Raw genomic sequence first — 27,235 nt, 5'->3', positions numbered from 1 at the left:
TGATCTTATAGGTTTTATTACAATGCTATTTCTGAAACTGAACCCCATAAATTAAATATCTACATTTAGAACTAAAACGTGACGGGAGCGACGACCGCCTCTCAAAATTTACCGCCGGGGGCTAATAGTCCGCATAGCCCCTCTCCCCCCTAAATCCCTGTCTTTCATTGCGAGAATCAAAATTGACACACATGACACAATCGCAAACAGACGAGGACGATAGCCTGACGACCGCTATTTGTAAACATTCCATTAATAGTACAAATACTAAGATAATGTATCAATCTCGTTCAAGTTCTATTCATTATCTACAAAAAAATTTGTATCAAAAAAACATGATCAGTATAAAGTCACACAATTGCATATAAAGCATGTTCTCCAAGTTGTCAAACATTAATTCCCTAACAATTACAAAATCACAAGAACTTAAGGCGGAACTAATTAGTTGTGGGTAACAATATGTATATCTAATAACAACAAAACTGTAGGTAGGTATACTGCTCCAGTACGCTAAATATACCAGAGAAGTAGAGAAGATATTGGTGTTTTCCATGATTTACGATTATACAGTTTTATTTAGTAAAAATATTTTGCGATTACCCTTATCTTCAATGAAGGGATTTATCATAAAAAAATCAACGATAAACGCGAAAATGAACATTCTCCTGGTCGTTAATTAATAGAGTGCGTCAGTGAATTGTCTGAATCAACGGTGAATAAAAATTTCATTTAATAACGATTTGTTGTAGGTACTCTCATGTTCATATAGAGAACTAACAAAATGAGACATATAACTCAAAAATGAAAGTAGCCATGAAATCTCTACTTCTGGTATCGTAAATTTGGACGCCCTGTACATGTTCAAATGACCCAGGGTCGCTACTTTTTTAACGTAATTGTTCTACTGTACGTAGTTACCGATAAGATAAATTACTCCTGTTAATTACTAGTCTGACCCCGTATGCTACATCTCGTATAGTGCCTAATCACATTCACCCCTACAATTTGCAAAGGCGCCAATTTTCACAACCACAATGACGGCTGACACCTGTTTGGACAGCGTTCTGGAAGACATTGGCAGCTTCGGAAAATATCAAAGCAAAATTGTAACTCTGATTCTCGTGGTTGCCGCAATGGTATATTTTCCAATAATTGTATGGGCTTTTGAAGCAAGACAGATGAAACATAGGTGAGTGGATCTTTTTAATTCTGAACTATTCACACAAGTCTGTTGGTAGATGCCAGATTCCTGGCTACGAATCATCTCCGACGGAGTACATGCCACATTGGTGGACAGATGCAATTCCCTCTATTCACAACGAACCGGCCTATTGTGAAAGATACAAATGCAGTCTCCACAATGTTACCTCCAATAATTATGCTTTATGTTCTGGATTCGATAAGACCAAAGTTGAAAGTTGCAATGAATTTGTATACGAAATAAATAAAACTTCGATTTTGCAGGATGTAAGTAATATTCTTGGTCTAGAAATTTATGCCTTTATGTGATAATTGGAGTGGTTATAGTCCATCGCTTCAGTGCAAATATGCACAGAAGTTAACAATAATCCCATGATAGATGTTGCCAATAGCAACGTGTTAGCACTTTTTGTTAGTTTTAAGTATCTAAAAGGTCACCAATGAGGTCGAGTCTCAGATCCGCATGCCTAAAATTACCGAAATTTTTAGTAATCAATTGTAACCTTTGTTTCACCTAATTATAGGTATCAATCGCCCAAATTAGTAAGGGACTAACAGTATTGGTGCACCATAGAATTAGTAAAAGTGTAACAGTAACATTCATTGCACAGTTCAAGATTTTAATTTGGAGTGTTACATCAACAGAAAATGTCAACAAATATATTTGGTACATTTCAGTTCAACCTCCATTGCAATGAAAATACATGGAAATTGACACTAGTGGGTACAATTAATAGCATAGGTGGAATACTAGGCCTACCTATTTCCGGAATGTTATCTGACAGGTATGTATGATAGGTATGTACAGGGTGGTCCAAGTTGGCCACTTTCTTATGGAGACGCCCTTTACTTTAAGAAATAGAAACAAGTTGTAAATCAGCATATGCATGATTAAAGCGCATTTTTGGTAATGCAGGTCAGTATTTTATTAGCGAAGTTTAAAATTATCGATCTCACGAGTAATTTTGGCTGCGTTAAATAATTAATTTTATTTAATTTCAATTGACGTCTTCATTTTGTAAAACAAATCACAAAGTAAATAATAAGTTTTTATACTGGTAGCGCTATCTAACGGTAAAATTATAGCACCTCCGAAACCCATATCGAAATTATTTTCTTCAATTATCGATCTCACATGTAATCTAACTCAAAATAGGCTAGTGGCTGCACATCTACACTATAGCAGAAAGCGTTTAGTGAAAATTTGAATTCTCTAGCTAATGTAGTTGTGGAGATCTCACGCGGACAGCCGGCCTGCCAGCAATAACGAATATAATAGCGTATTTTTTTCAAAAATGCGCTAAAAATGGACCTAGGTGTCAAAAGATCAATTTTAAAGACAAAATTACTGGCACACGCAAAATTCAGCTATCTCTAATCGTTTGGCTGCTTTCTCGAATTTAGTCGAATTCTTTAATTCCCCATAACTTTCTTATTATTAAAGATATTGGCAAAAGCAATTTGCTGCACGAGTTCACTATTTTCCATATAACATTTTTACCACTTGCGTTAAGTACGTCGTGCTTTCAGAATTCTCATATTGGGTTATCCCCTGCAGTTCTACATCATTAGTTAGATCATTTCTGGAAAAATATGCATTATACAGGGTGATCATTTGTCGAGTGCCACTATGGGGAACTGGCTTATCTTAAGAGAGTCGGTTAAATAAGAGCAAAGTTGAAAATTTTCTTGTTGTATAATAATCTGAAAAGAACTTTAAGATATCTTTAATGGTTTTGAAAATATCGCAATAAAACGAAAATTTTTGATTTTCGTTTTTAATTTTTTTATGATAAACTAATCGTCTAGACTTTCTAACCAAAACATTATTCAGGCACTTTTTTATGGAGAATTCCAATATGGTATCACCGAGGGTATCACGTTTTTAATAATTTTCGCAAAAGTATTAAAGAACTCAATAGCCGTGCGCCCGGTCTAGCAATTCTTCAGGGTGCCCCCGCCTGAAGGTTAAATAAAAATATCATCTTCCCTCCATATCTCATTAAGATTAAGTATTGATCCCAGCGAGAAAGTGTACCTATAGGATCTTTTATGTAGATGACTTAAGCATTACAACATTCTTTTGCTATGGGCCACCGTTTATGAGCTATTTGCAAAAAAAATACTTCAAAAAAGTGACCTTTACACCACCACCCCACCCGTTAGATTCGCCCTCATCTATCAGTACTTTTGGTATGTTGTTAAAGACACCTTTACCTGTAACTATATCAAAATTCACTTTTACACGGACCTGTACAGCGGGTTATTTTTTGGAGCGTCTTTACTACCGAAGTTAAAAGTTTTATATTAACAATGCGCGCCTCGTGAAAAGGTTCTCTGGATCCGCCACTGGCACACATAGTACTAAAAATAATAATAAAGATATATTATTATTATATTTTGCAATATTTGTAAGTATGCGTACTAAAAGAGTAACAAAATACCTTAAATTAAAATGTTATCCTGCAAGAAAATCATAATATCTTGGTTGCGTTTGTCATATCGAGGTATTTAATTGGTCCGATCTAGTGCATTCAGTGACTGAAAATATTTTAAAATACGCAATACGCATGACTTCAGAAATGTATCAATTATATGAATTAAATAAAAATTATATTTGTAGATTTGGAAGAAAAACCATTTTAATATCCAGTGTAGCATTAAGCGCATTATGTGGCATTATACGTTCTTTCAGCAACACGTACACTTTTTTTCTCGTTATGGAGTTTGTGGATGCCTTTTCTAAAGCAGGGTCATATTCCACTTGCTTCATTATAGGTGAGTAACACTGAAGTAAATATTAAGTGACATCACTGATGATCTGCTTCGAAATTTACCTTAAATACTTTTAGGTATTAAAGGATCCTCAAAGGTTCTTATAGAATCGAGTTAAACGTGCTCAAACCCTCTATATTGTAACAGGGTGTCGCTTGGCTGTTTTCAAAAATTTGATTTTAAATTTATATTTTGGTCAATATAAGGAAATGTACCGCTTCGTAGCGAACGTGAACGAATGTGTATCTAGCGATAACCAGAAACGCATTGCGGAAAGCGAATGCGGATGCCTAAAAGTTTTGTTCCGTTCTGTTTAAATCCGAAATACGGGTCTTCTATTTGTTATTAAAATTTTAATATCATGTAACGGTTTATTTTCTTCATTAAAAAAGCATTATTTGTATTGTACACGGCAGATATTTTATATTGGTTCACTTTTATAAAAAACAGCAGTTTAACAAGTTCTAGGGGCATTTCAGACAACATTTGGCCAAATAGGCGTTTTTTTACTAATTTAGAGCCGCTGAACAGGAATATCGATGTTGGCATCTCGAAATCTGAACAGGAAGTTCAGAATTCAAGATGGCGGCCAATTTCCGAAAATGTTGATCTTTTCTCTCATGCGACCGATTTTTTCGATCTAAAAACGGATTATAATGTTGACGGAGGTACGGCACGAAAATGATAGTGAACAAAATGTTTAAACAATGATTTCATAGTTTTTCTAACGTCAAAGTGCGTAAAAGTGGAAACCTTTTTTTCATAGTGCTATGGCTACCTACTGCTTAAACCGGGAGTAAATAATCTGATATTAAAACATATTGTGATAAACAGAAATGATTCTTTTTCGGATTGCTAAAAGTAACGGCTAGTTATAACTTATAAGTAAGTGCGTCACTGGTCAGCGCCTTTTGCGATACATAACATTTGTATACAACGGCATACGGCAGGCAATCCAAATTAAGGATTTGATCATGTTATTTCATTTTTATTAATATATGCGATCAACTAAATTCACATGCGTATTTATTCGAGTTTAATCAAACCAGAGCATTAAACTTTGGGTTTCATATTTTCAGAGGAGATAAGACTTCCGCAAGGTAAGAGTTAAAAAAACATTTGTATTACTAAGCTAACCATGGGTAAATTAAATGTTATATTAAAAATTTTCGCCAGTGCTATAGAGATTCAATTTTATTTTATGCAAGTGAGGTGTTTGGCCCTTGTAAATGTAATTAAGCCGGTACAAGATGACCCTTGGATTTTGTAGAAAGCTGTAAGAGACCTTTAGGGACTGATATGTTTTTTTTATGTATTCAAAGCGAGATTCAAAGGTTTAAAGTAAAAGTCTTTGGAAGACTTTGATTGACTTTTGCAAACCGTTAAACGAATATTAAAGGTTTTTAAAAACTGCACCTGTAGACCTTTAATATATATTCAATCCGCTTAACGATTATTAAAAGTTCTAAAATATTCTCAAGGGCTGTCAAAATCCTTTGAATGCCTGTTAGAGGCTTTAAGAACAATCAATAACATAAACATTCATTGTGTTTATACGTTTTTAAATGCCAATAAATTAAAGTTTTACTTTTAAAGGCTTTCAGACTATTAACAGTTTCTCGGAGGCTCTAAATTCTTGAGGTTTACTAAAGATTTTTGAAACCTTTAGCCTTTAAGTCCTCACGGGTCATCAACAATGCTGAAGAATCTTCCGTTGTACGCAAAACGCTCTTAGACACTTTGATTATACATTTATACACCAAACTGAATCCAAATTCGAACCATGGATCGTTTTGGTCTTCTCGAACAAATACTAACGTTTTTCATTGATGACTATTTCTACCATTAAATTTAAGCCGAGTTTAGGACTGCACTGCTCAAAATTCGTGGTAACAATTGCTGCGGTAATAATCCTTCTGGATCTTAACTTCGATTTAATCTTCAATATTTGCAGCTCATATGAAAATTAATGAAGTTTGTCATTTTAGGTGCTGAATTCGTTAGTCCCGATAAACGCGTCCTCATGAGCGTTTTAATAAATATAGCAACGTCAGTAGGAGGAATGATTGTAGGATGCGTCGCCTGGGCTGTTCCAACCTGGAGGTAGAAATAGGCGTAAATTGGCTGCTCGATAACTAACCGTATATTTATTAGAATGCTTGATCAAATACTATATGGATCCTGCTTCATTATTTTATCGTACTACTGGTTCCTTCCAGAATCCCTGAGATGGTTACTGACGAAAAAACGCTATGAACATGCGTCGCGAATACTAAGTACCATTGCAAAGACCAATGGAACCACATTATCGAAAGAGCACATGAACCAGCTTTTCCATACGGAACCGTTGCTTGAAAACACCGAGACGTATCCGCTGCGCAGATTACTTCAGTCTCCCATTCTTACAAGGCGTTTTGTTAACTGTTGTGTGTGTTGGATGTTTTGCTTGATTTCGTATTACGGTCTGACTATAAATGCTATCTCCTTGTCCAACAATGGGTACGTGGATTTCATTTTGTGTATGTTCGTAGAAATACCTGGAAACATTGCGGCGCATTTCTTAATGAATAGAATTGGTAAAAGGTACTGCTTCACATTAGCATTCTTCATTTGCGGTATATCGAGTGCAAGCTTCATCTTTATTCCACATGGTACTAAACCTTGCTGCATGTAATAGTTGTTATTAACTCCTAATTTTTAGACTTGTCTGTAATCAGACTCTCCGTATACCTCTTGGGCAAATGTGCTGCAGCAATAAACATGACTGCCATCTACTCATTAACTTCGGAGATATTTCCGACTTCTTTACGCTCCTCACTATTAACAAGTTGCTCCATGTTCGGTCGATTTGGTATAGTGGTGGCCAGCCAAACGCCGCTGTTGGTAAGAAATTCGAATTTTTGTAAAGCAATAACATAGTGCTCAGGAGCTGTATTGGCAACCTCTACCATTAGTACTTTTTGCACTAACTGCTTTTGCGGGAAGCATTCTGACACTGAGATTTCCCGAGACGTTAAACGAAACACTCCCTAATACAATAGAACAGGCGGAAAATATCGGCAGAAGAAAAACCAGTGAGCGGATATCACAAAATGAACAAACGTGTACGGAAGAAATAGAAAAACTTACCACCAAGAATATACCTCTTGGTACAGTTTTGGTAATGAGTACTGAAGAACATTAAAAACGAAACACGATTAATTATTGTCACACTGCCACTGTTATCGTTTCCGACTATGAGGTAATTAGCATTTACACGTATCAAGTTACCCGGTTAATTGATAATGTACTTACATCTGTGATAATACTTTTCGAACTACTAGCTAATTAAATTTAACCATTTCGTCTTTGTCTTTGATTTTGTATATTCCATTTCCACAGTTTTTAGATCATTGTGTAAATAATTAACAGTGGTTAATATAGAAACGCAAACTCAGTTATTTCGACGTGGTAGAAACATTCTAGTTTCCGCACTGAAATTTACGGATTGAAATTTTCTCCTATTTATAATAATTTAAACAAATGTTTCCCACTGTTCACTGATCAACCCCAAGCAGTTACATTATTGAAAATTTTGGTGTGATTGTAAATTTCAATGACAAGGATACACCAAAAAAACAACTTTCTGCTGCAACTTTTGGCAATCGTTAAATTTTACGAAAAAGTTTGCCATAAATAATAATATAATAAAGCAAAAGGAAATAATAGTAACAGTAATCTGAATAGGCCCCACTTAGTCTTAAGTAATTTTCGAGATAGGAGGAAATACTTACCAACAAGTTAAAAAGTAATCGTTAACGATTTACATAAAGCGCATTTCCACTTGCATTCATTTCCTATTTGTAAGATGCAACTTTTGTTAAAATTGTAAAAATCCGGCCACAAATATAAAAGATAGCGTTGCACATGTGCAATCCATTTTTGACGTGCTACTTCAATTTCAGTTTATAACATGGTGGTTTATAGGAAGAGTTTCATTTCAATGCTTTTCTAAATAAGAAAGTTGGAACTGCGCATGCGCAAACCTAAATTTGGAAGCGTTAGATTTTCCTTTGTTCCAAGTGGCTATGTATCGAATTTAATTTAAATCCCTCCATAAATGCGCAAAACCAAATTTTGAAATTGGCGTTAAATTTGCTTTTATTCCAAGTGGCTATGTATAAAATTTCATTTAAATACTGTTATAATTAAAAAAGTTTGCAATTCGGTTTATAAATGGTCGAGATGCGAAAAGGGCACTGTGAATTTTGAATCGATTCGACTCAACTTTTGGCATTGCGTATTATATGGCTAATGCTATGCCCATATTGAATTTCATGCAATTCAGTTCATAACTAACGGAGATGTAAAAGCGACACGGACAGATAGAGGGACAGACAGACAAAGGAACAGACGGACAGACCAACAGGCAGACGACAGACAGCAATGCAAAATTATAAACGATCTCTAGGATCGTTAATAAACGGCAAAAGTGTAAAATTATGAAACATGTAAAAAACGGTTTTTTGTGTTTTTTACAATAACTTTTTTTGTAAGCGGTACAGAAAAAATTCCTTCCTTGGTGCAAGACTCGACACCATAACGAACCAAATAGCGAAAAAAGTAGAACAATAGCTCTTAAGATAAAAAACTAGTAGCGTCTCAAGACGAGCGGACGGACGGACGGACGGACGAAGAGGCCACAATAGCGCATTTTTTTTTAAATGCGCTAAAAAGGAGAAACAAGGTTGCCACACACTTGTTCGTTCCGTTCCGTCACGTTACGGACCGTTAAAAAGGGAATAAAACACTTGATAGAGATAGAACATAACCAATAGTTGACGTGACAATCGATGGTAATTTAATCCAATGATCTCAATAATATTACAAATAAGATACTGCAATATAAAGATCGGCTATGTCAAAATTTGAATTTAAATTAATTTTAGAAAAAAAGGGGTCAAAACGTAGTCGGAGAAAATATTTATCCAAATATTGTTCCGCAAAAACAACGGAGCTATAATCGTTAAGTGAATGTCAAGCAAATGTAACAATTACAATTCGATGATTTCGAAAACCAAGATGTAATCAAACGTTAAAGTAGGGGAAATCGACGGAAATAACAAAATTTACCTTTTGAACTACAGGTCGCAATGGCCTTGTTGAACCCAAGAAGGGCGCGTATACTGCAAATCTGCAAACAGACAAAAACACAACAAACGACAAGAGGGGTAATGATCACGCTGCACAAAATATTGCGTATAGCAATGTAACGTCTGACACTGAGGCTTAATTGTATACTGACAACTGCAATTAATATTTAAAATGACTCAATAACTCGAATGACTTTAACCTAGCAAAACGAAACGACGCAAGTAGCATAAGTGAAATCGGATGTATAGGGGCAATTTACACAGTATTAATCTACAAACGTTTCGTAAAAGTTACTTGCGATTAGGTCTTGAAGCAAATGGGCATATCTCCAAGTATCAATCTCGAAGTAGGTCAAAGAACGTCGTAGAATTGGGTCCAGGTAAAAGCTGTTTGGTTTAACTTAAAATGGGGGGTAGTTCTGTCGATATGTAGGAATATCTACGCGTGTTTTTCTAATCTCTAAATGGCGGTGGACCTTCTTGCGCAATATCGAGAAAATCCAAAATTCAGCGTATCCACTCCGAAATCGAAAGCACAATCCGGTAGGTAATAATGAAGTAAATCGTAAATCAAAAGTAAGAAGTAAGAAAAAAAAAGCCTAAAAATGATTATTCAAAGTAAAAGTAAATAATAATAATAATATGCATTTATTGGCAAATGGTGTTAACAAAACTAACAAAATTAATAAATCCAATACAGAATTAAGATGTCCAAAAGTCAAAAAGACTGTATCGCCTAAAAATCTAATCATCGGTGTTCTTCCTACGTAATTGTTGTTACATATCGCAAGACGGCCTTAAAACTTGTAAGATAAATCTGAAAATAGCGTCAGCGAAGCTTGGAAGTAAATAGAATAACGAGAAGAACCTTCACTCAATTTAACACAGCGCCAGTATATCCCAAAAATGGTCGACAAACTTGTCAACTAAGCAATGGCATGTAGCATCTTGCAAGTAATAATCAAGAATGCGTCTTGTACAAGAAGTGCGCGCGTCGGAAGAAATTAAGGAAATGTATCACATAGTCCAGGCAAAATAGGAAAATCAGAGGAACTAAAATTACTAGTTCCAATTTTTTCAGAAATGTGCAGGGAGAGGTTCCCTGAACAAGAAAAAATTAAAGTCCCTCCAAATTCCGGTGCCGTTAGGGGAAGGAGGGGGCTTTAAACGACCCATTTTTCAGTTTTTCGCGTTTAACTCGAAAATGGTGCGTTACAGAGAAAAAGCTTAGATGAAAGCTTATTAAAAATGCTACAAGTTTGGTTATATACATCTTTACGAAAAACTGAACCGTTTTCGTGCTACCGGCTCCGGAAAGGTGGTACTTTTTTTGAGCCCCGAAAAAAAAATTGTCTCAGATCGACCCGGAAAAACATTTTTCTTATAGAATGTGGCCTGTAGAATCCATAATTTCAAACAGTTCCAAGATTGGGCTACTAGTTCAAAATTTACAGCCCTTTGAATTTTCTTTCGAAATTGGTTTCTAGTCTATAACTTTTGATTGAGAAGTCTGATCGAAAAAGTACGAATTGTTTTGGATTCTACGCACCAAAATTAATAAGAAAAAGTGTTTTCCCGAGAAATTTTGGTGCAGTCGATTTTTGGTAAAAAAGGAAGGTTATACACTGCCTTTTTTTGAACCCCGAAAAAAAAATTGTCTCAGATCGACCCGGAAAAAAATTTTCTTATAGAATGTGGCCTGTAGAATCCATAATTTCAAACAGTTCCAAGATTGGGCTACTAGTTCAAAAGTTACAGCCCTTTGAATTTTCTTTCGAAATTGGTTTCTAGTCTATAACTTTTGATTGAGAAGTCTGATCGAAAAAGTACGAATTGTTTGGGATTCTACGCACCAAAATTAATAAGAAAAAGTGTTTTCCCGAGAAATTTTGGTGTAGTCGATTTTTGGTAAAAAAGGAAGGTTATACACTGCCTTTTTTTGAGCCCCGAAAAAAAATTGTCTCAGATCGACCCGGAAAAAAAATTTTCTTATAGAATGTGGCCTGTAGAATCCATAATTTCAAACAGTTCCAAGATTGGGCTACTAGTTCAAAAGTTACAGCCCTTTGAATTTTCTTTCGAAATTGGTTTCTAGTCTATAACTTTTGATTGAGAAGTCTGATCGAAAAAGTACGAATTGTTTTGGATTCTACGCACCAAAATTAATAAGAAAAAGTGTTTTCCCGAGAAATTTTGGTGCAGTCGATTTTTGGTAAAAAAGGAAGGTTATACACTGCCTTTTTTTGAGCCCCGAAAAAAAAATTGTCTCAGATCGACCCGGAAAAAAATTTTCTTATAGAATGTGGCCTGTAGAATCCATAATTTCAAACAGTTCCAAGATTGGGCTACTAGTTCAAAAGTTACAGCTCTTTGAATTTTCTTTCGAAATTGGTTTCTAGTCTATAACTTTTGATTGAGAAGTCTAATCGAAAAAGTACGAATTGTTTTGGATTCTACGCCACAAAATTAATAAGAAAAAGTGTTTTCCCGAGAAATTTTGGTGTAGTCAATTTTTGGTAAAAAAAGAAGGTTAAACACTGCCTTTTTTTGCCCCGAAGAAAAAATTGTCTCAGATCGACCGGGAAAAAACATTTTCTTATAGAATGTGGCCTGTAGAATCCATAATTTCAAACAGTTCCAAGATTGGGCTGCTAGATCAAAAGTTACAGCCATTTGAATTTTCTTTCGAAATTGGTTTCTAATCTATAACTTTTGATTGAGAAGTCTGATCGAAAAAGTACGAATTGTTTTGGATTCTACGCACCAAAATTAATAAGAAAAAGTGTTCTCCCGAGAAATTTTGGTGTAGTCGATTTTTGGTAAAAAAAGGAAGGTTATACACTGCCTTTTTTTGAGGCTCCAAGAAAAAATTGTCTCAGATCGACCGGAAAAAAACATTTTCTTATAGAATAAGGCCTGTAGATTCCATAATTTCAAACAGTTCCAAGATTGGGCTACTAGATCAAAAGTTACAGCCCTTTTTTTTGAATTTTCTTTCGAAATTGGTTTTATAGTCTATAACTTTTGATTGAGAAGTCTGATCGAAAAAGTACGAATTGTTTTGGATTCTACGCACCAAAATTAATAAGAAAAAGTGTTTTCCCGTTTCCCGAGAAATTTTGGTGCAGTCGATTTTTCGTAAAAAGGGAAGGTTATACACTGCCTTTTTTTGAGCCCCGAAAAAAATTGTCCCAGATCGACCCGGAAAAAAAAATGGTCGACAAACTTGTCAACTAAGCAATGGCGTGTAGCATCTTGCAAGTAATAATCAAGAATGCGTCTTGTACAAGGAGTGCGCGCGTCGGAAGAAATTAAAGAAATGTATCACAAGAGAATAAACACATTTGCAATGAAAAAGTAGTAAAATACCTCTGCTGAAATCTGAATGCCTGAACAACGGTGCCTGCAATTTATCACACCGTTGCCAAACAAACATGTCAGTTTAACGTCATAATGACAAAACCTAAATTCACTGGTTAAATAACAATGGAGGTAATCTCAAAACCGTTTCACATCAACAGAAAGCACGTACCTGTTGGTAACGAGCAGTAAATGACCAAATACAGATTGGTTGCAAGAGATGAGAGCAGAACAAATATGTTTAGAGACGATTATGGCAGAAGTAGGAAATTTTGGAAAATTTCAATACAAGATCGTTTCTCTAATATCTGTGGCAATTATGGCGATATGTATGCCAGCAATGATATGGATATTTGAGACCAAGATTCCGAACTATAGGTATCTACCTAGTTCCAAGGCTTTGTGAGTGCAAATTGCTCGTAAGCTTCCATTTTAGATGCGAAATTGTCGGATGCGAAACGCGTCCTGCCGAATATAAACCATCATGGTGGACCGAAGCCATCCCCTCTGAGGATGGAGAACCATCAACTTGTGAAAGATACAAGCGCGTCAACGTAAGCCTATCAAACCAGTGCGTATTTGATAAGAGTGTTGTTGAGCGCTGTGAGAAATACATTTACAAAACTTTTGAACAATCAATTACACGACGTAAGTTTTCAATTACACTGCACGGATTTTGGTAATTCTTCTTTGATTATTTTTTTTTAACGTTTCGTTACATTTCGATTTTTCGTTTATGCACCCCTTTGTACGAAGATATAATTTGTGATAGCCCCTCCAAGAGATTTCCCGAAAATATCTTATTCGAAAGTTTTGTGCTTTTGTAAGCTCTGACAGTGCTATTTTCATAAACAGNAAAATTGGTACATATGGTCTTAAGGATATAAGAAAGGTCCCTATTGTTTTTAAGTTACGTAGACTACCGAGTTCGGTATTCAGATGTATCGGATTTTTATATTTGATTTTGTGACAATGGAAACTTTCCCTAAACATTTCTAAATTGTTCTCAAATATTTGAATAACTTAAAAGTATTAATAATAATAGTATTGCCTTTAATTATCCCAAAAAAAAAACAGAAATAAAATATACTTCTACAAGACGAAGTTCAGTTCGGCGGAAACTACCGCCGTTTGTTCTTCCACTTAACCTTGGAACTATTCCGACTGTTATCTACATTAAAAAAGTACACAAACTACAATATAAAAAATAAAATAAAAAAATAAAAAATAAAAAAAATACTTTCCTTAAAACCTTCCAATAAAACTGCGATGAAATGACTAGATATGTTAAATTTGGATTTGATGAACGAACAACAATTTGCGCAAGTTAAGCTTGAATGATTTAAGCGATAGCAACTTAAGGTTTGCAGGAAGCTTATTATAGACCTTTGTGATCCTATATGAAAACGATCTTTTGAAAAATTGCGTTCTATGCACTGTACTGCCTTTTTTTGAGCTCCGAAAAAAAATTGTCTCAGATCGACCGGGAAAAAACATTTTTCTTATAGAATGTGGCCTGTAGAATCCATAATTTCAAACAGTTCCAAGATTGGGCTACTAGTTCAAAAGTTACAGCCCTTTGAATTTTTTTCCGAAATTGGTTTCTAGTCTATAAACTTTTGATTGAGAAGTCTGATCGAAAAAGTACGAATTGTTTTGGATTCTACGCACCAAAATTAATAAGAAAAAGTGTTAACCCGAGAAATTTTGGTGCAGTCGATTTTTGGTAAAAAAGGAAGGTTATACACTGCCTTCTTTTGAAGCCCGAAAAAAAAATTGTCTCAGAACGACCGGGGAAAAAATTTTTCTTATAGAATTTGGCCTGTCGAATCCATAATTTCAAACAGTTCCAAGATTGGGCTCCTAGTTCAAAAGTTACAGCCCTTTGAATTTTTTTTCGAAATTGGTTTCTCTAGTCTATAACTTTTGAATGAGAAGTCTGATCGAAAAAGTACGAATTGTTTTGGATTCTACGCACCAAAATTAATTAATAAGAAGAAGTGTTTTCCCGAGAAATTTTGGTGCAGTCGATTTTTCGTAAAAAGGGAAGGTTATACACTGCCTTTTTTTGAGCCCCGAAAAAAATTGTCCCAGATCGACCCGGAAAAAAAAATGGTCGACAAACTTGTCAACTAAGCAATGGCGTGTAGCATCTTGCAAGTAATAATCAAGAATGCGTCTTGTACAAGGAGTGCGCGCGTCGGAAGAAATTAAAGAAATGTATCACAAGAGAATAAACACATTTGCAATGAAAAAGTAGTAAAATACCTCTGCTGAAATCTGAATGCCTGAACAACGGTGCCTGCAATTTATCACACCGTTGCCAAACAAACATGTCAGTTTAACGTCATAATGACAAAACCTAAATTCACTGGTTAAATAACAATGGAGGTAATCTCAAAACCGTTTCACATCAACAGAAAGCACGTACCTGTTGGTAACGAGCAGTAAATGACCAAATACAGATTGGTTGCAAGAGATGAGAGCAGAACAAATATGTTTAGAGACGATTATGGCAGAAGTAGGAAATTTTGGAAAATTTCAATACAAGATCGTTTCTCTAATATCTGTGGCAATTATGGCGATATGTATGCCAGCAATGATATGGATATTTGAGACCAAGATTCCGAACTATAGGTATCTACCTAGTTCCAAGGCTTTGTGAGTGCAAATTGCTCGTAAGCTTCCATTTTAGATGCGAAATTGTCGGATGCGAAACGCGTCCTGCCGAATATAAACCATCATGGTGGACCGAAGCCATCCCCTCTGAGGATGGAGAACCATCAACTTGTGAAAGATACAAGCGCGTCAACGTAAGCCTATCAAACCAGTGCGTATTTGATAAGAGTGTTGTTGAGCGCTGTGAGAAATACATTTACAAAACTTTTGAACAATCAATTACACGACGTAAGTTTTCAATTACACTGCACGGATTTTGGTAATTCTTCTTTGATTATTTTTTTTTAACGTTTCGTTACATTTCGATTTTTCGTTTATGCACCCCTTTGTACGAAGATATAATTTGTGATAGCCCCTCCAAGAGATTTCCCGAAAATATCTTATTCGAAAGTTTTGTGCTTTTGTAAGCTCTGACAGTGCTATTTTCATAAACAGCGCGTGGGCATCCTAATTTATACTGTTATTCTATCGTAGGTAGACAATGGCGATGGAAATTTGAGGCAATTAGAGACTTGTTCACCCTTATACTTCCATCCTCATTCACATAGTTGGTGTGTATCGGCTACCGTAATAAATTTAAAGGATTTGCCTTGAGAATGCCTAACCCAAACTTCCAATCCTAATGGCGCCAACCAAAATCTCGTAAAATTTGTACGATCTTAGATGGGGCTTCTTTACAAAGGTGGACAGGGAAAAATCGAAATGTGATTAAATATGCAAAAAATTAACTACAGATGTATTTATTTTGAATTTGTGGGGAAAATTATGGTTAATGATAACTTTATATCATTCGCCTCCAATTAAATGGGATTCTGAACGACACTCTGTTTACAGTTTAATCTTCACTGCGCAGAAAGTCTTTGGAAGTTGACATTGATTGGAACGATGACAAATGTGGGTCAATTCTTAGGGTTGCCAATTACTGGAGTGCTATCAGACAGGTTGGTTAGGGCTCCCCAACTATAGTAATGGTATGTTCAATAGCTGTGCAGATGTTAATTTGACGCCAATTCAATATGCTGATTTGACTGCCTGTATTAACAGGGTCAAACATTGTTTTCTTTTTAATCGCGTGTCTTTAACTTTGCTGCCTCACATGGAAATACTACAGAAGCTGGTGCACATTTTGGCCAAAAAAACCAAATTTGAAATTTTGTCAATACCATGCAAAAATATCGTGAAGCAAGACTCAAATAGGTTCATTTATCCGTGCCAAGGTGTAGGAACCAATTCCTTCTACTCCAAAAAAATAAGCTCGCGCAGAAGGGCGGAAACTATCGGCTGCATTAATTGGCTTTTACTACTACAGAATATCAACAGCTGCGTACTGTGGGCATAGAACTATGTTATTACCCAAAATTATGTTTTCGGCACGGCTTTTCAGTAATATGAATTATAATTTTAGGTTTGGAAGAAAAGCTATTCTATTAATATGTTTAATGTCGACTGGATTTGCTGGTTTAATTCGTTCTTTCAGTAATTCCTATGTATTTTTTATGACAATGACATTTCTGGATTCTGTTTCAAGAGCGGGATCATTCACTAACGCTTATATAATAGGTAAGGTACCTTGGGAGAATTTATTACTGCAAATACTATGAAAACTTAAGTTAACCAAAATTCAGATAACGTAGGTACACTTCTCGGGGTTAAACATAATTGCGGCAAGACATGGTAACGTACAAGAAGTTATGATCTTACATTTATTAAAGGTAGAATCTTACTGAAAGAGAGGAATTTTATGTACACTTGAAAAAAAATTGCTGTAGATAGCACAGATACCACCTGCGCATGCGCGATTCTGCTTTTTTATCTCTAAGAATATGTGTACCAAATTTGGTTCCAATCGGTTCTGCCGTTTAGCCGGAAATGAGAGAATGGTAGTGCAGACGGGCCGACAGACCGACATCATCTAGATTTCGTTTGATTCGGATTCCTGGTGCTTCAAAACATGTAGTTCCGTCAAAAAAGTGGGGAGGGGGTATTGCATTGAGGTAAAAAATGGCCCCCCATTTTTTTTGACGAAAATACACGTTTTGAAGCACCAGGAATCCGAATCAAACAAAATTTCGATGATGTCGGTATGTCTGTCGGCCCGTCTGTACCCTCACTTCCGGTTAAATGGCTGAACCAATTGAAACCAAATTTGATACACCTCCTTGATAGATATCTAAAAAATATGGTTGCGTTCTCTGATAGAGACAAAAAATGTAACATTTCAATGGAGTAGCTAGCTACACTGGAATTGGCATACTAGTCCGGAGGGTAAGCGTTTTAACTGTGCACTTTGTGATAAGTATGTGCTGCTTTGCACACGAATTCTAGATGCCTTTGGAATCAATTTTAGAGATTATGATTTTTAGTGTACACGAAACGTTTGGAATGAATCCTATCCTGCAGGGGCAAAAAACCGAGCAAAAAACTAGTAAACATGAATTTCGCTTCCTCGGTCGTGAACGCCATTCCAGCCTCATTAATTGTTTGCGGGACGATTCCCAAAATCCCGGTCCATCCAATTTTATATTTTCGATGTCTTCGTCTGTGCAATTTCTATAATGTTAAACCATATGAAAGTTTTCATTGTAAGATTACGAGAATTGGTCTAAATTTCTAATTTAATTATGTTATCCGCTCCTTTCAACCTGGAAGAAATACTCCTTATTGTAGGTCTCGTCACTATTATATTAACGAGACTTTTTTAGTATTTGAATTCGTTGCTCCAGAAAAAAGAACAGTGGTAGGCGTCATCCTCAACATAGCCTGCGCAATTTCTGGAATAATTGTAGGGGCACTAGCTTGGACCCTACAGACGTGGAGGTAACATAATATTGTAGGAAATTAGAAACCTAATCGAATACCATTCTCATTAGAATACTTGATCAAATATTGTATGGGTCTTCTTTGATGATGGTGACTTATTATTGGTTGCTTCCAGAATCCGTGCGGTGGCTACTAACAAGAAAAATGTATACTAAGGTGGAAAAGATACTACGAAGTATTTCAAAGACAAATGGAACAAACTTATCCGAAAACAACTTAAAAGAGCTATGGAGGCCTGCGGAGCCTATCCCTGAAATAACGCCTCATTACATGAAAGAATTGTTAAACTCGCCAATTTTAACAAGGCGATTTATAAATTGTGCACTTTGTTGGAGTATTGGCTTATTTTCTTATTATGGACTGACGATAAACTCTGTAGCTTTATCAAGCAATGCTTACTTTGATTTTATCCTGACAATGTTTGTTGAAATTCCTGGATGTGTCTTAGTGTACTTTCTGCTGGATACAATTGGTAGACCTTACTCCCTCGCTATGGGTTTTTTTACTTGTGCAGTCGCCTGTTCGATCTTCATATTCGTACCAAAACGTACGATCAATTGTATGGCACAAATCAAAGATTGATGCATACTGTTTTAGATTTGTACTGGTTGCAGTTACTTACATACCTTTTGGGAAAATTTGGTACATCTGTAGTTATCTCAGTTGTGTACATTATAACATCCGAATGTTTTCCGACCCATCTAAGAAGCTCATTATATTCATCTTGCTCTATGGTTGGCCGTGTAGGTCCCATGATCGCTCCACAGATCCCTTTGCTGGTACGTATCGTATATCACACAAATTTGCAACTGCATCTGATTTATTTATCTTATTGTAGAAACTATATTGGCAACAACTTCCTTTAGTGCTTTTTGGGTCCACGGCACTAGTGGGCAGTATACTGTCACTTCAACTTCCTGAAACAAAACTTATTATGCTTCCTGACACCGTTGAAGAAGCAGAAAGCATTGGACAAGGAAGCATTGGACAGGGAAGCATTGGACAAAGAAGTGACCTTAGTACACTATGAGCAATGGAAAAAAATTACTTAATGGTGTGATTTTTTGGAAGCATATTTAGAGGAATTTATTGAATCGCAGAATAAATTTCCTGATCGAGTTCCGTAAATGATCCCCCCTCCCCCTTCAAGCAACTACAAATTACCATGGCATGAACTTCATCATTCCGATAATCAATTACCACTAAGATTGTTCCTCATTTATACTTCAAGTTGTTAAATATTGCTATCGTATAATTTCAGTGTGCGTAATTATTTTATGTTTATCAGAAATCACCAACGGATGGTTTAGTTTTTATTTAATTTGAATTATTAGATAAAAGTACGAAATTATCGCTATTATTTGAATTGATAAGACATTGCGAGATGATAAAGTATTTGTGTAGATTTTCCTTATTCACATATGCATACATGTACGGGAAAAGTGAATGAGAATTTGTTAAATTAATTGTGAATTACCTAGTGGGTCTGATAAAGACAGCGATAGGCGTCCGAAATATCTGGTCTACCAAATAAAAAAGCTACTGAACGGAGTTTTCTTTCTTTGGCCTACACACCCTACCAATTTTCAGCTGTATCCCAACGAAGACCGGAAAAAACTACTCGTACAATTTTTAATTTGCGCAAAAAATTTTCTTTAAAGTCTTCAACAGCTTTTATGTTAAACTCCATTTGGCTTAAAAGATCAAAGGAATCCTTTTTACGAAAAGATCTGCAGTTGAGCGGCCAGTTCTGCTCCTATTTAATCAACTCCAGTTACTTTTCAAAGCTGCCTAGATTGACGATCTGACTTTCGCGAACATTGCAACAGTGCAAAAGTCCAAAAAGGCAATAAAAAACTTCTACTTTATAGAAAAAATAAAAGTTATGTAAAAATAGTGTCTTAGTAAGGGGTATTTTTATATTTTCCATAGCCTGCTTAGTTTTTAAGATACAGTACCAGAGTTTGTTTTTACGAATGGAATGTATAATATTTTTTGCACCAATAATTCCTTATTTCTTCTACTTAAAAAATTCATAGTTATCAGTATGTTTGATAAGAAAAAGATTGAGATAAAGAGGAAAAACCGTTATTCAGTCATGAAAATGTGGATTAAATAGAAGCAGGCCGTGGAATATTTCAGGAAATCCTCAAAATAACAGTATTTGAATTTTTTGTTATCACTGATAACTATGATTTTTCTAATATAAAGCAAAAACTGTTTATTGCATTTTTGGACTTTTGCGCTGTTGCCACTTTCACGCAAGTCATACGTCACAATTGACATAGTCAATCTAGGCAGCTTGGAAAAGTAATTCCGAGAAGTGCAAACCGCATCACTACCTCTTTTAGTTCTCAAAATATCCCTGAAAAACAGAAAACAAGCTTTTATCTGTATCACGTACTTTGCCCTGTAGCCAAGTAATGAAATAATAGTACCTGTCACAACATTATCATCGGCCCTGCTTTCAATATTTGCTTAGCTGTTTAAAAGGCGGTAATAACTTCTAATAAAGCAACCTTGGGTAATAACATACTAATTAAAAAATTTTGGAGTTCCACAGTAAAGTTTTGCTACTGACTAGAATAGCGTGACTATTTATTTTTCCTGCGAAATATCGGAAAATATTATTCAACATAAAATATAAACCTTTTAGTTTCCTATCAATTTGGTTAACCGGACTTTTCGATAATTTACACGTTACTCGGATTACCTACTTCATCTTCCATTCCAAATACCTACTGATTCAATCTCGACTAAAATCAATAGGCCTCGTGTACTAAACAAGGTTGACATTCAATCAAAATGTCATCCGACTTAACCTAGGTCATTTTTGTATCATTTTACCTACTTATCTCACAAATTTCAGTGGTAATGGTTCTGTTTTAAATAGATAGGTTGAAATATAATCAGAAGGTGCAACGCAATCGACATGATAACAATGTAGGTAATCTAAAAATCGGATCACATCAGTAGTAATTGGGTAATGGTAATGAGTAGTAAAGTACATTGTATAAAATATGAGCACAAAACTATCATGTTTAGAGGCTATTTTAGCAGAAATAGGAAATTTTGGAAAATTCCAATACAAAATAGTTTCTCTAATTTCTCTAGCAATTATGGCGATATACATGCCTGCGATAATATGGATATTTGAGACAAAAGTCCCGAATTATAGGTAGGTATGTTTTCATCCACTAAATTTAATCTATTTTGGGTGCCAATCATGAACTCAGTTTATTTTAGATGCGAAATTCGGGGGTGTGAAACTCAGCCTGCGGAATATAAACCGGCATGGTGGGAGGAAGCCATCCCTTCTGTGGATGGAGAACCATCAACTTGTGAAAGATACAAGCTCGTAAATGCAAGCCTGCCAAACCAGTGCGTATTTGATAAAAGCATCGTTGAGCGTTGTGATGAGTATATTTACGAAACTTCTGAACGATCAACGTTACACGATGTAAGTTGTTTAATATTTTACCCAAAATCGTCATGAAACCTTTTCATGCCTACTTTCTGTCAGGAAATTTGAGTTTCCATGACAGAGGCAGAGCAGACTACGTTCCCTGCCCCTTGTCACTTTACTGGCCGAACCTGTCACTTTACCGGCCGCACCGCCACTTTACCGGCCGCATTTGTGACATTTCCAAATGTCTATAATGATTCCTGTCATCCTGACAGATTAACATCAAACGTTCTATATCAAAATTGAAATTTTATATTAAAACACGATTTCGGGTAAAATGTAATACAAAACTCGTTAAAAAAATGACATCACATGACTCGGAAATTAAAGTACTCGGCCCCAAAGGGGCCTAGTACTTCCATGTTTCCTCGCCAATCATTTTCCTGACTTTTATGTAAATAACTATAACCCCACCTACCTATATGTAAACGGAAATATAAAAGAAGGAAAATGAAAATGGGGGAGGGCAATTTCATGGTAGTCCTTCAAAGTAATACAAATTTTCAAGAGTGTCTTATTTCGTATAGCCTTTTGTAAATGCATGGCTCCCCAAACGACGCTGTTGGAGATGGGAGTATGGGGTTGGTATTCCCCCGACAAGCGCAATCTAATTTACATTCTTGGTGTCGTCGATGTTGATAACACTGGAAGTGCACTATTTTTACTAATAGCCACCCTCTCTATTCATACGCACACTTTTATCCCCAATAGCGTAACTTAAATCTTGATGTAAGATGCCTTCTGTGAAAAAAGTTGGTCAACTACCCTGAAGTTGGCCTCCCAAACCCAAGTGTGCTTGCAGCAAGCCCATCCAATTTTCGTTTCTTATAACAAATGAGTTATAAGCGACATATTTATTTTGAAGTTGTGGGTGTCTGTAAAGTGTGACTGTATACATTCTTTGGATTAGCAAATCGTATACCATTACATGATCCTACATTCTGATCAAAATTCTGTTTCAGTTCAACCTTCATTGTGAAGAAAATTATTGGAAGTTAACATTAATTGGAACCATGACCAATACGGGGCTATTCATAGGTTTGCCGATTACGGGAATGCTATCAGACAGGTTCGTTTGGGTCTCTCGTATATTACTTTATTACAATCGCTGATTTTCTTGTTTATTTGATAACAAGAGTAGATAGATTTCACTTTTCGCATATCGTTCCTCGAGTGGGTAGCAATTTAAACACAGAAAATTATTTAAATTATAAATATACAGTGTCCCCACCATATGGGGAACTTTTTCATACTTTTTTGAAAATCTCGTGGACGACGGGAAGAAACTTATATCTGACGTTGCAGTTTAGGTTTCAGTCCATGCAAAATGTTTTATGAAAAATAACTTCTTTTTCGAAATGTTAATAATATAATACCTAAGTTTTCCATATGCTGATACGTTTAGTGGACACACTATACTATACTTACATAATATTGCCAGTTATAGAAGAATTGGCCCTTCAAGAATATGCGAATGTATTTTGTCACCAGGATGGCACACCAGCGCATAATTCAGAGATAATTTCTGACTTCCTTCATCGAAATTTTGAGGGTGCAATTGGCCATTAGTGTTCTACAATAGTATTAATAACTATTGTAAAGTCCGACAGTTTTCATGTTCTAAAGGCCGCATTAGCCTCCCAATTTTATTAGGTATTTAGCTGTGGGGGATGTTACTTCTATGAGTCTTCTTGCACTATGTAACATCCCTGAAGCGTATTTTATTTCTTTTATCTCTTTATTTCTACATATTAAAGAAAAGTAGGTGTCCAAGTTGTAACCCAAAGTTGACATCAGGTATGTTGGTATAGAAAACTTCTATATGTAGCACTTATATTCAACTTGGGACACGCTTATTGTTTTTAAAAATGAAATTCAGATATCGGAGCCAATAGAAAAGATTTATTGTAATAAAAGGACAATATAGGTATGGTAAAATAAATAAAATAAAGTTGCGGTACCTATAGTTAGTTATAATGAATGTAATTATTAATATATTAATTCGTATATCATCACAAACACGACCAGAAGGGGCGAGCGAAAATGATACGAGTTACAACTTGGGGCGGTCTCCCAAATTGAAACTTATTGATCACAATTAATTAAGAATCAAAATTAACAAGGTGTCAAAAAGCTTTTACCTGAAACCGTCAAGAAAATCTAAATTTCAGGGCTATTTTGACATTAGAAAGTTGATCTTTACCTGACTAGTACTGTAATATTTTTGCCTGTCTCCCATTACAGTCCTAGTACATGCAAAATAACAATTAGATCGTTCATTGAATAAGTTATTCAATCAACGATTGGATAATTATAATGCAGACTATGTGGATTTTTTAAAATATTAATATACCTACACAAAGGATAATGGTTTTTTAATTACTAACAATTAATGGAATATGTGTGGAAGTAATTATTCCTTTAGTTTTGCGCCAGTCATTAAAAGGTTTGTACGCCTTTTCGTACCTCTTTCTTGACTTTGTGGGGAGCTAATATTGCACTACGGCGGCCACAGCTTCGGCTACATTATAACAACGTCTCGCGTACTCTTCTTCACTGAAACCTGCTTTTGTACCTAGTTATAAAGACTGTATAGTACAAAGCATAAACTGACTGACACTGATTGTTTTAATTATTTTTAAATCTCTATGGAAACAATTAAATAAAGTGATTTTAGCATGCGTGATTAGGTATCAACATTTCACACATATGAATAATTTAATTTGGAAAAGTTATCTACATGTTGCGGTTTCAGGTAAAATTTTATACAGAGTATGTCATGAAAGTGAGTCCACCTGACTTGGAGGCATTAAAGAGATACTCGGACGCTGCGCGTCCTGGTACTTTACAATAAGCCTCCGCGTCATGTAAACGACCACTTTCATGACTTATTATGACCATTGCATACACTTCTCGCGCTAAACCCCACAATTTAACAAAAACTGATGAAAACTAATTTACCAACTTTCCTCCCCCCACCCAACCAAACTTTTACTTTGGATGTTGAGCTTAGGCCGTTTTTTGACTAATTGCACCGTAATGACTGCTTATTCATTTTTTGTTTAAAATTTTAGGTTTGGAAGAAAAACTGTTCTACTAGGATGTATAATTTCAACTGGATTTGCTGGGTTAATTCGTTCGTTTAGTAATTCGTATGTATTTTTTATAACAATGTCATTTCTGGATTCTGTAGCGAGAGGGGGATCATTTACGAATGCTTACATAATAGGTAAGAAATAATTATGTAATTCGGGATTAACAAAAATACGACTTGTATTTGCTACACATTCGATCAGTTAAGAAACTGAAGGTACATGCAGAAAAACTACTAACAAAATTACTTGTGCTATCATTGAATAAGTAATCATTATTCAATGGTGCTATAAAGCTCGAGCTGAAGCGTAATTAACTACAGTAATCGGTTACATGCGAATGAGTTACGATTAGAAATGTAAAATAAGTACCTAATTCTATTTTAGGAATTGCTATCAGGATAATCGCGATTATTTTCCAAATAATCAAAAACTCGAATTGAAGTATAATGGACCGCAAGTAATTAGATCTGCAACGCTATGATTAGCCATAAAAACTGAAAAACCGGTCGAAGAGGAGCACTTACAACTTTAACCCTACGCTAGGGTTGTAAGATTATTTAATGAACCGATTTTATTTTTTTTTAATGGATCGACTACCTAGTTCTGAAAAATCGCGCCCAAAAAAAAATTAAACTAACCAATTGTATTGCTCGAAATGACCTCTACTAACTACCATATACATAATAATACAATCGTGATTCAAACCCAGATCTTACATCTCTAAAGACCTCAAAGGTTATTCTCCTTTGTGGATGTGCAATCAAGAGTGCAATTTTCCCTGTAAGATTACTGTGATTGGGTTATAAATTTGTTGTGGTCTACTTGGTCTCTTGGGGGAACGATTTCTGTAATTAAAACCACAACTATAATTAAAAAAAACTTATTTCAGCACTTGAATTTGTTGCACCTGAAAAAAGAACAGTGGTAGGCGTCCTCCTCAACATATCCTGCTCAATTTCTGGAGTATTTGTCGGTGCACTTGCTTGGAGTCTACAGACGTGGAGGTAATATAATATTGGAGCAAATATTAACACTAATCCTACACTTACTAGAACACTTGATCAAATATTGTATGGAGCTTCTTTAATTATGGTGACTTATTATTGGTTGCTTCCAGAATCCGTGAGGTGGCTACTAACAAGAAACATGTATACTAAGGTAGAAAAAATACTACGAAATATTGCAAAGACAAACGGAACAAATTTATCCGAACAAAATTTAAAAACACTATGGAAATCAGATACTTCGGAAGTTAGCCCAGAATCGCGTCACAAATTCAAGGAATTGTTAAAATCGCCAATTCTAACAAGACGATATATAAATTGTGCAATTTTTTGGGGTGTTGGCTTATTTTCTTATTATGGACTTACTATAAACTCTGTAGCTTTATCAAGTAACCCCTACTTTGATTTTATCCTAACCATGTTAGTTGAAATTCCTGGAAGTGTTTTAGTGTACTTTATGTTGGATAGAATTGGTAGACGTTATACCCTTGCTACGGGTTTTTTTACTTGCGCAGTCTCCTGTTTAAGCTTCATCTTCGTACCAGAAGGTGCGGTTAAATGTATGACACAAATCAAAAATGTATACATTACTGTTTTAGATCTATACTGGCTGCAACTATGTATATACCTTTTCGGTAAATTTGGTACGGCTATTGTTGTCGCAATTGTCTACATTGTAACGTCCGAATGCTTTCCCACCAATTTACGGAGCTCATTGTTGTCATCTTGTTCTATGTGTGGCCGTTTAGGTGGCATGCTCGCTCCACAGATACCTTTACTGGTACGTATATCGCACAAGTTAAAACGACTGCCAATCGTTTAATAATGTTATTATAGAAAACATATTGGGAACAACTTCCTTTGGTCCTTTTTGGATCCAGTGCAGTAGTGGGTAGCATACTGTCACTCCAGCTTCCTGAAACAGTAGGTACTACGCTCCCAGATACCGTTGAAGAAGCAGAAAATATTGGAAAGTTAGGATCAACTGAAGATACAATGTGAAGTGGTAATGGAAGAAGATTAGCTAATTGCGCCATTCGGAAATAAAGCTCTTAACATAATAACGGATTGCTTATGATACCGTGACGCCTTATCAACCCTTTAAGAGTGATGTGGACAATATGTATTTATATTTCTTTACCTTACCTTATCTTGTGCAATTAAATAATAAAAGCCCGAATTAGATTGTTAACCTCAAGTTTAGTGAAGTTTCCCGGCAAGTTAGGAACTCTCCCTCCGTAGTATTATACCTACTAGTTGTTGTTCACTCAAATTGCACATCCCTATGTCTTGGTAAAATCACGTCTGAAGCAAAGAGACTGTACTACGGGTAAAATTAATTGCGAAAGGGAATAGAATTCCCAACCTGTAAAATCAACAAACCTGAAATTTCTTTTTCAGAAGTCAAAATTTCGTGTAACAACTCATTCAAACTTGACATTTTAACATTTCGACTTAAGCAACGAAATATGAATTTGAAATTTTTGATCTGAAAGTATTAAGATAAATTTTGAGTTGTGAAATTAACTTCCTTCTAGAACAAAAATCTGGTTTTTACACCGATAAACTTAAGCGGAGCTTAGCTTAAGCCATCTTAAGGGTAGCTTAAAATCCATGGAAACCATTGTCTCCAATTGTCTCTATAATCGTTGCCATGGATTTTGAGCTACGGTTAAGCTAAGCTCCGCTTAAATTTGTCGGTGG

General features: G+C 35.5%; 3 protein-coding genes across 9 annotated transcripts; all 3 read left to right on the top strand.

The window, feature by feature from the left end:
• The first annotated feature begins 352 nt into the window (after positions 1 to 352).
• On the top strand, positions 353 to 7,312 carry LOC116164203 (organic cation transporter protein-like). 4 transcript variants are annotated; one of them, XM_031478344.1, is made up of 9 exons: positions 353 to 684; positions 750 to 1,189; positions 1,239 to 1,467; positions 1,879 to 1,985; positions 3,824 to 3,978; positions 5,964 to 6,078; positions 6,130 to 6,626; positions 6,677 to 6,858; positions 6,902 to 7,312. In XM_031478344.1, the coding sequence occupies exons 2-9, from the start codon at positions 1,035 to 1,037 to the stop codon at positions 7,157 to 7,159; spliced, it is 1,698 nt and encodes a 565-aa protein (XP_031334204.1). In that variant the 5' UTR covers positions 353 to 684; positions 750 to 1,034; the 3' UTR covers positions 7,160 to 7,312. The 4 variants fall into 4 exon arrangements, with proteins under 4 accessions (XP_031334204.1, XP_031334203.1, XP_031334205.1 ...); XM_031478343.1 differs by having other exon boundaries at positions 353 to 699; XM_031478345.1 differs by having other exon boundaries at positions 353 to 892; positions 951 to 1,189.
• Positions 7,313 to 12,593: 5,281 nt separating this feature from the next.
• Positions 12,594 to 19,461, top strand: LOC116163896 (solute carrier family 22 member 1-like). The gene is made up of 9 exons (XM_031478026.1): positions 12,594 to 12,645; positions 12,904 to 13,021; positions 15,163 to 15,280; positions 15,981 to 16,087; positions 16,552 to 16,706; positions 17,849 to 17,963; positions 18,017 to 18,513; positions 18,564 to 18,745; positions 18,805 to 19,461. Exons 1-9 carry the CDS (start codon positions 12,594 to 12,596, stop codon positions 18,994 to 18,996), a joined length of 1,536 nt encoding a protein of 511 aa, XP_031333886.1. The 3' UTR covers positions 18,997 to 19,461.
• Positions 19,462 to 20,121: 660 nt separating this feature from the next.
• On the top strand, positions 20,122 to 26,704 carry LOC116164125 (solute carrier family 22 member 1-like). Of its 4 annotated transcripts, none has more exons than XM_031478256.1 (9): positions 20,123 to 20,909; positions 21,081 to 21,144; positions 21,213 to 21,426; positions 22,395 to 22,501; positions 24,507 to 24,661; positions 25,417 to 25,531; positions 25,580 to 26,079; positions 26,131 to 26,312; positions 26,369 to 26,704. In XM_031478256.1, exons 2-9 carry the CDS (start codon positions 21,086 to 21,088, stop codon positions 26,531 to 26,533), a joined length of 1,497 nt encoding a protein of 498 aa, XP_031334116.1. In that variant the 5' UTR covers positions 20,123 to 20,909; positions 21,081 to 21,085; the 3' UTR covers positions 26,534 to 26,704. The 4 variants fall into 4 exon arrangements, with proteins under 4 accessions (XP_031334112.1, XP_031334116.1, XP_031334115.1 ...); XM_031478255.1 differs by having other exon boundaries at positions 20,124 to 20,955; positions 21,012 to 21,144; XM_031478254.1 differs by having other exon boundaries at positions 20,124 to 20,970; positions 21,024 to 21,144.
• The last annotated feature ends 531 nt before the right edge of the window (positions 26,705 to 27,235 follow it).

This window comes from Photinus pyralis, unplaced genomic scaffold (assembly GCF_008802855.1).
Source record: "Photinus pyralis isolate 1611_PpyrPB1 unplaced genomic scaffold, Ppyr1.3 Ppyr1.4_LG2, whole genome shotgun sequence".
NCBI classification, from domain to species: domain Eukaryota; kingdom Metazoa; phylum Arthropoda; class Insecta; order Coleoptera; family Lampyridae; genus Photinus; species Photinus pyralis.
Note: the sequence above shows the minus strand (reverse complement) of the source record. Positions and strands in the feature narration are given on the sequence as shown.